This window comes from Suricata suricatta, chromosome 5, assembly GCF_006229205.1.
Source record: "Suricata suricatta isolate VVHF042 chromosome 5, meerkat_22Aug2017_6uvM2_HiC, whole genome shotgun sequence".
In the NCBI taxonomy this organism is placed as follows: domain Eukaryota; kingdom Metazoa; phylum Chordata; class Mammalia; order Carnivora; family Herpestidae; genus Suricata; species Suricata suricatta.
Genome location: NC_043704.1, coordinates 14,082,079 through 14,090,205, shown reverse-complemented (window position 1 = coordinate 14,090,205; position 8,127 = coordinate 14,082,079). Strand labels below are relative to the sequence as shown.

The window sequence follows — 8,127 nt, the reverse complement described above, 5'->3', positions numbered from 1 at the left end:
GAGGGGTTTGGGTCGTCGGAGCCCCAGGTACCCGTACCCCGCGCGAAGCCACATGCATTCCCACGCACTTGTCCTCTGCATACCCGAGTCTGGGCCACGCAACTCGCTCCTCGCCCACGGGCTGGGCCTGGGTCACACTGCGCGTTATCGAGAGGTTCAGGAAGATGCGGTGGCCCATTTTAAAACAAAGCCCAATTATTAGCGCTCGGTGGCTATTTATGCCTGGCCAGTGTCAGATCTTCGGAGTGCTGCGGACAACCAGTACCCAAAGGAAGCGCGTAGTCCCAGCGAGAAGAAAGAAACCGCCTCTGGAGCCTTCTGACCCGTTTAGAACCCCCTCCTCCCCCAACCCCGCTCGCCCAATCGTTGGTGTCCCGGCTGCGTTTGGTCGAGCAAAGCGCGGAGTCTCAGTCTCCTCCTCCATGAAATGGGAATAACTGTGCGTGCTTGGTGATTCTACACGGGGAGCGCAGCAGGTCGCGGGGACGACTGGGCTGTACTCACACACCTCCAAGACCCCACCTTCTCGCGGCCCCAGCCTCGGCCCCGCCCCGGGGACTCCTGGGCTCAACCCGCGGCGCCGGCTCCAAAGTGCGTCACGGGCACCGGCCGCGCTCCTTCTGCAGCCAGGGCGAGGTTGGCTCTGGGCCAGCGCGGGCCGGGCCAGGGGTGCCAGGCCGTCTCCGGGGCGGGGACCCAGACGTGGAAGGCGCTCAAGTTGCGCGGCCCTTGGCGCGCTGATGGGGGCGCCCTCCGCGGCGGGCAGCTTGCCAGGGACCGGCCTCCACAGCCGCCGGGCGCTCTAAGGCTACAATTTCCCTTCGCCCCCTCTAGGCTCCCCCCCAGCCTGGTTTCCTCCCGCGGGGCGGCAGCGGAGATTTCCTCTCTGGGAAACTGCGCGGATCCTTCCCGGGACTCCTCGCCCCGCCCCACTTCTCCGCCCCCTCCCCTTTGCTAGGGAGCCGGTACCGGCCTGCGCGGGGAAGAGGCTCTGGCAGCCTGAGCCGGAGGTGGCGGGGGGCGACGGGGCCGCTGGCCACTGACTCGCCTCGCCATGTGACGCTGCCCTTCGCCGAGGGACCCCCGTCGAGCCCCCGACCCGCGCCCGCGCTGGATCGCGCCGGGCACCATGCTTCTGCCGGGCCACGCGCGCCCGCCGCCCGCGCCGCAGCCCGCGCAGCATCCTGGGCTCCGCAGGCAGGTAGAGCCTCCCGGGCAGCTCCTGCGCCTCTTCTACTGCACTGTCCTGGTCTGTTCCAAAGAGATCTCAGCGCTCACGGACTTCTCTGGTAAGAAGCGCCCTCCCGCGTCCTGCGCCCCTGGCGCCGCGCCGCGGTGCGCCCAGGTGAGCCCTCGGCTGGGGGCTGGCTCCCGAGGGAGCACAGCCGGGTTGGATTGAAGTCGAGGGACGCTCGTAGCCAGTTTTCTCGCCTGGTGTGAGCCCTTGGCAGAGGGATGGCTGCGTGCGGAGTGATGGCAGAGGAGTCCCTCCCCTCCCCAAGGAAGGATGGGTAACCTATTTGGAGTTTCTCGCCTTGCTGTTTACCTCGTCAATTTCCCAGCATCAAGGACTTGACCCTGAAGGTTGTGTGTCCCCTGGAGACCCCTTAAGCTGTGCCCTGTGCCGCGCCCAGCGCTGTAAAATACACGTGTTGTGATCCGAGGAGTTTCACTTGGTTTGCCACTCGCGTAGCTGGGGTGCGCCCCAGCCAGCCTCCAGGGTGCCCATGTAAGGAGACTAGCCCTGGGGACATCTGACCTGAAGTCTGCGCCGGCAGGCAAGGATGGGAAGCCCGCCGGGCGGGAGGTCTGTGGGCCAGCTGAGCAGAAATGTACAGAACAGAGGCTCTGGGTCTTGACTTCACTGCCAGAAGGTACCAGCGCCCTCCACCCTCCAGTCCCAGGCTCCTTCACAAAAAAATGCTTTTCTCCTCTCCTAAACGGTGAGGCTTTTCTTCTGGGGGACTCAGACCAAAGCTCCCACAGCTTATCTCAGTTCTGGGGCTGTAGGTGTGGCACCACCAAGCCAGAGAAGTTTCTGTGTTGGTGATGGCTGTCAGAGCCACATTCTTGTATTACAGCTGCACTTGCTTAGAGTAACAAAGTCTTTGCAGTTGTAACAGACCTGGATCTCCCTCTGGTGAGGCTGGTCGCCTTCACCCTTTCCCAGTCCCTGCCCACCCCAGGAGGCAGTTCTAAACCCCAGTCTCCCCCTTCTCCAGGGATCTTTTGCCAAGTCCCGGCTTTTGCCTTCAGGGAGTTTTGCAATCCAATCATGGTAAACGGAGTCACTGCTCACCCTGTCCTGCAGTAGACTAATACATGGCAGAGAACACTGGCGAACCAGAAGCTGAGTTGGGTTTCTAGTTTACTTACAGAGAATGTCATTGTTAGCTGAGAGCCCTGGGGTCAGAGGTCCTTTGCTTTGAATATTTAATATCAAGGCAGTGTTTCTACCTAGCAAAGGAAGCCAAGATGTGCCTATTTGGCAAGCAAACCGTGATCCTTAAAATCGAGCACCACAGGGTAAGAATGCTGTGGCGAATGTGCTAGGGAAATGCTTTTCAAGTGCTATCGACTTTTTTTGGGGGGGAGGGGTAATAGAACTTCCTTGGCTGCTGGAAAAGTTTTATATTTGCTGATTTCAGCTACGGAGAGCAATTCTGATTCCGCCACCCTGTAGCTCTGAATATGAAATGGAAAGAATTGAAAGCTGACAAGCCCTTTTTGTGGATGTGTGACATCACTGCAACTGAACAAATATTGCTTTAGGTAAATCGCGGCGTAACCATTAGATTGTTGTCTCAGATTATATAGACACTCGGGGTTTGTTTCTTTAGTGAAGCAGTTGCAGTACTGCGGGCAGCCTGTAGGTTACCACCCACGTTAGGAATTGTCTGTATTATGTATATTACACTACAGAGGAGGGCTTCAGCACTCCCATAGGGACTATATCCTGAGGGAAATGGATCTTTTGATACCTGTTCTTCTAAATGATGCAAATGATAAAAAATAGTTCCTTCTGCTTTCCGTGTGAACCTGAAATCCGGGTTTAAAACTCATTGAGCCCCGCTGTAAGGGGTGATAATGCCAGATCCATCCGCAAGAAGCCCCCAGTCTTTCCTCTAATCAGCCTTGCTCATCAGAGATCTGAGGACTAGGGAGAAAGTGTCAGGGGAACCTTTTTGGGAGAAGAAAAGAAAACAACATTTTCTCAAAGCGCAGACACATCCAAGTTTAAATCTATAAGCTGTGTGTGCGGCACTGGGGAAACGTTAGAGAAGACTCCGGGACAAAGTCTTTCAAAGTTGATCGATTTGATTTGAAACTTTTAGGGATCCCCTAACTGTGTGATACAGGATTGAGGACAATTCCGCAGCTCTAAAGATGGGTTTGAGGGTTCAGTTGAAGGCTTCAGTCAAAGCAGAGGATACTGATCACTTAATTCCAGAACCTCCTGCCTGCCCACCCCTGGAGAGGGAGAGGGGACTCAGAACCAGATGCCTGCTTTCCTGGAGACAGGTGGTCTTGTCCCTTTTTATGAACTTGGAGGGGTATTTAGAAACCAGAGGCCTGTAAGGAGACAGTCCCCACCCCTGCCCGATTCCCCACTGAGCCTTCCGACAATAGCCCAGCGCTAGAGAGCAGCATTCCACAGTGCAGATACTTGCTTGTTTTTCTAAACAAGGGAAGCATCAAAAACTGAAGCTGAGGGAGGGTGGAGGGAACTTGGGAGCCCTTCTCCTTGGGAAGAGGGGATGGAGGAAAGATGGAGTTTCCACATGAAAGAAAGTACCAGAATATCAGGGTCGCAGCCATTGTGTGTACAGTACCGGGCCTCCCCGGAGATTAACAGTGCAGAGTTTTGGAAAAGTTACTTAAGCCTTTCTCTTCTTTGCAACTCTTCCTTGAGCCTTTTCCTGAGGCTGTCAGCTGGTGTGGTTTTCCTGGGTCATTGATTTTTTTTGGCCCTGAGGATTCCAGCATTGAATCTCACTCTTAATAAGCCAGGGGCTGCGTCCTAGCCTCCCCGCCCCCCCCCACATGCTCGTGACTGGGGCTAATCACCTCCAAGCCTGCTGGGAAACAGGCTCCCCAAACGCCCCTTCCCTTGCATCCCTAGAGACACTGAGATGCTTCCAGCGGCCACTGGAAGGCTATCATCACTGCATTAAAAACATAGCCCAGAAAGACAAGAGCAGTTCGTGCAAAATGAGTGCCTGTGATCCTAATCCCACGCTCAAACGCACTCAGCTTTTCCACTTTCTGGATGGAGTTCTGGGGCGTTTATATTTTTTGGTTTTTTTTCTTTGTTTTTTTGACTGCATTCCCAAGTTGGGGATTTGGCCTGAGAGGTCCAAATTGATCATTGATTTTTTTTTTTTTTAACAGAAGAATCATGCCAGCATCATCTTTGTTCAGAGAACAAGGTAGGGGTGAGGGCTGAGAGGAGAGGGGGGTGCCATTTTGGGTTCCAGCCATAAAAAGCAAGAGCTCCTCTATTATTTAAAGAGTTCCAGCATGTCTCTCAAACTTATTCTGCCATGTCCCTCCGGTCCTGTTCATTTTTTTTTGGTGATTTTTACTCTCCGTTCAAAATGATTGATGGGCTTTTTGAGAGGGAGGTGGAGGAAGGGAAGGAGAGAGGCAAGGGGTGGAAAATTGTTCTAGTTCCCACTTGGAGTCCTAGAAAACGGTTGTAAGCATATGTTCACACATTTGGCGATCCCCCGGGGCATATAGTGATGAATGCCGGAAGCGGAAGGGGAGGAAGAGGAAACAGACACAAGAGGAGTGGGCAGCCCTTAAAGGCCTTCCTTGAACCAAATTGTCTCCAGACCCCAGAGATGGAAGGGCTTCTCTGGGCTGAGGTCCTGCTCTCTGCCCAAGCAAACAAGAAGCGATGTTCGTTACATCATTTGCTGCTCAGTGAATAGACCCTACCCTAGCTCCCGGTTTCCCTGGCCGAGAATTCCAGAATGTTGCAAAAACGGTCATTCAGTCGATCTTGAAGCCTCAGGTACCAAGTCCTGATGGAGGGGACAGAGTTGTTCGTTTAAGGGAGATCGAATCTTCCCATTCTGCTCAGGTAAGCAGTCGGTCTCAACCCTGGCTGTGCATCAGAATCGCTTGAGACTGAACAAATGTGTGGGTGCTCTGGCAGCACTCCCCGACTTCTCATTTATCTGGTGTGGAGAGAGACGGGCATCCGTGTCGTTTTGAAAGCACCCCCCTCCCCCCTGCAATTCTAGTACAGCCAGAGTTGAGCCCCCCTGCCGTGTGTGATCAGAGGGCTGGACTGTCTTCTGTGTGCATCCACCCATGCAGGGACACACGGGCACCACCGGCGGTCCCTTCACCCTCCCCCCTCCCCCATCAGGGCTCACCACCAGGGAGACCAGGATGGTATTTTCCCAGCTCTCAGTTTGTCCCTGCGTCCCAGCCCATGCACACAAAGTTCTACAATATTCCATTTCCTTTTGCTCTAGTGTTTATTCATTTATTTTGTGAGTGAGAGAGTGTACGAGGATGTGAGGGTCAGAGAGAGAGAGAATCCCAAGCAGGCTCCACACTGTCGGCGAAGAGCTGGACACGGGGCTCGAGCTCACGAACGGTGAGATCATGACCTGAGCTGAGATCAGGAGTCGGACGCTTCACCGATTGAGCCACCCAGGCGCTCCAGAGTTCTGCATTTTCTTATGCCTTAGTCACATCATCCTTTTCTCCGGGGGTTGTCTTCCCTTTCAAAAATTTTATGGGATGAAAAGTCAGCTCATAACCAAAGAAAAACAAACCACACGTCTGAAGGATTGTGCGGCTGTCACAGAAGAAGAGAGATGAAGCGAAGGGTCTGAAACTGCTAGTCTGTTTCCATGGAAAGTAACTACATTTGAACAGTGTTCTGCTGGCTCTTTCTGCAGCAGGGAAGAGGCATCTGGGCCAGCAAGTGACTCCATGATTGATGGCTTTGCTCTTCCAGGCTCTTTATTGGAAAGGGCAGCCTCGCAGCAGTTTTGGGGGAAGGGACAGAAAGGGAGAAAAAGTCAATTGAGCGCTGTGTTATCTGACTTCCCCTTCAAAGCAACCCTGTGAAGTCAGTATTAGTCCAGCCTCAGAGAGGTTAACTAACTTGCCCAAGACCACCCAGCTCTGAGGGAGAGCGGACTTGGACTCTGACATGTGCAGGATGGGGGTGAGGGTGGGTGGAGCACTTGGCCTGTGCGGGTGCTGGGTGGGAGGCAAGGCCAGAGAAAAAATGGGGCCGCAATCTTCCTCACCTTTCTAGACAGTCCACGGAGTGACTGCTCCTGTATCAGTTACCTACTGAGTCGACTGCCCCTCCTCTATTCCTTCCTTCAGCATCTTTTCGACCCCCTCCATCCACACTGGGTGCACACACACGATCGTTCCAACGGATGTGGGAGGAAGATGTTAGAACTCTGTCCTGTCATGTTGGTTTCTTTTCAATCTTAAAAAAAAAAAAAAGTGTTACATTTGCCTTAAAAGTAACATGAAAATTGACAGCTGAACAGTATATAGTTTGTAAGTAAATGTACATATTTTGGGGGTGTGTTCTCAAAATGTTTCTGCTAGTGGGCTTCATGATTTTAAGTTATCATTTTTAAAATTTATTTATTTATTTTGAGAGCCAGGGAGTAAGCAAGAGCAGGGGAGGGGCAGAGAGAGAGAAAGAGAGGGAGAGAGAAAATCCCACGCAGGCTCTGTGCTGTCAGTGTGGAGCCCAACGTGGGGCTCAAACTCACAAATAGCATGACCTGGGCCAAAATCAAGAGTTGGACGCTTAACTGACTGAGCCACCCGGGCGCCCCTGGTATTCATGATATTAAAGATTTGGAGGTCACCGGTCTCAACCTGGTCAACATCTATAGAGTTCTTGCAAAGGTACCACGTTGCGGGTGATGCCCACGGAAAGAACAACTGCTCCCATGATCTATCCCTGCCCCCAATCTTGCCACCTACCTTAGGTCCACACCTGTTGGTTACGTTTAGAGACAGGATTTGAACCCAATTAACTGACTGGTTTCAGAAATCCATACTCTTATAATTCGAGCTAAGTAATGAATCTAGAAGGCAGAGGTGAGGGCTCTCTGAAGATTTATGTTACTCAGTCACTATTTGAATGAGGTGGCTGTGTTATTTTTCTGGAAGGAAATAGCTTTCCTTAATAAGACAAATCCTAGAGTCACTAAAATGTTAGTACTGGACTGAAAATCTGTCAGGAAGAGTGGCTGATCAAGTGACTCTAATCTGTTCTAGTCTGTTCTCTTGAGTTTCTCCTTCTCCCTGGGGATCCCTAATTCTGCAGCCCATTGGCTAACCCCAAGATGTGCACCATCTCATTTTAGATGCTGGTCCAGCGTAAGCAGTGACTTCTTCACTTGGCTTGCCTCAGCACAAGGGAGAAAAGTTGGTGAATTGAAAATACGATTTGCATAGCAAGCATATAAAGCACTGTGTGCCGGACAGTTGCTCTTTTTATTTTTTAAGTGTTTTATTTTTTAATTTTTTTTATTTCTGAGAGAGAGAAACTGAGACAGAGTGTGAGCAGGGAAGGGGCAGGGAGACACACACACACACACACACACACACACACACACACACACACACATACACACACACACACACACAGAATCCAAAGCAAGCTCCAGGCTCTGAGCTGTCAGCACAGAACCCAAGGCGGGGCTCGAACTCCCAAACTGTGAGATCATGATCTGAGCTGAAGTTGGACGCTTAACAGACTGAGTCACCCAGTCACCCCAGACAAACTCTGTCCTAAAAACTGTATGTTGATTTTTAAAAATTGGTCAGATACATCCTTTTTTAAAAAGTTCATTTATTTATTTTGAAGAAAAGAGAGAGCATAAGAGAGAGTGGGGAGGGGAGAGAGAGACAGACAGACAGACAGACAGGGAGACAGGGACAGGGCTTGAACTCCCTAATAATGAAATCATGACCTGAGCGGAAACCAAGAGTCAGCTAAGCCACCTATATGTCTCAGAACTTGATGTTTATTAACTCATTTAATCCTTAACACCCATGAAAGAAATACTATGATAATAAGTTGAAGACACTGATGAAAAAGAAGTTAAGTAATTTTGGAGCATT

The 8,127-nt window shown here is 51.7% G+C and overlaps 1 protein-coding gene across 4 annotated transcripts in view; it reads left to right on the top strand.

Moving 5' to 3' along the window:
• Positions 1–674: 674 nt before the first annotated feature.
• Positions 675–8,127, top strand: part of EVA1C (eva-1 homolog C) — a 75,841-nt gene continuing 68,388 nt past the window's right edge. For all 4 annotated transcript variants that reach the window (XM_029939060.1, XM_029939063.1, XM_029939062.1 and 1 more), the window contains exon 1: positions 675–1,289. In XM_029939060.1, coding sequence (XP_029794920.1) covers positions 1,130–1,289 — 160 coding nt within the window. In that variant the 5' untranslated portion in view covers positions 675–1,129. The remainder of the gene's footprint in view (positions 1,290–8,127) is intronic.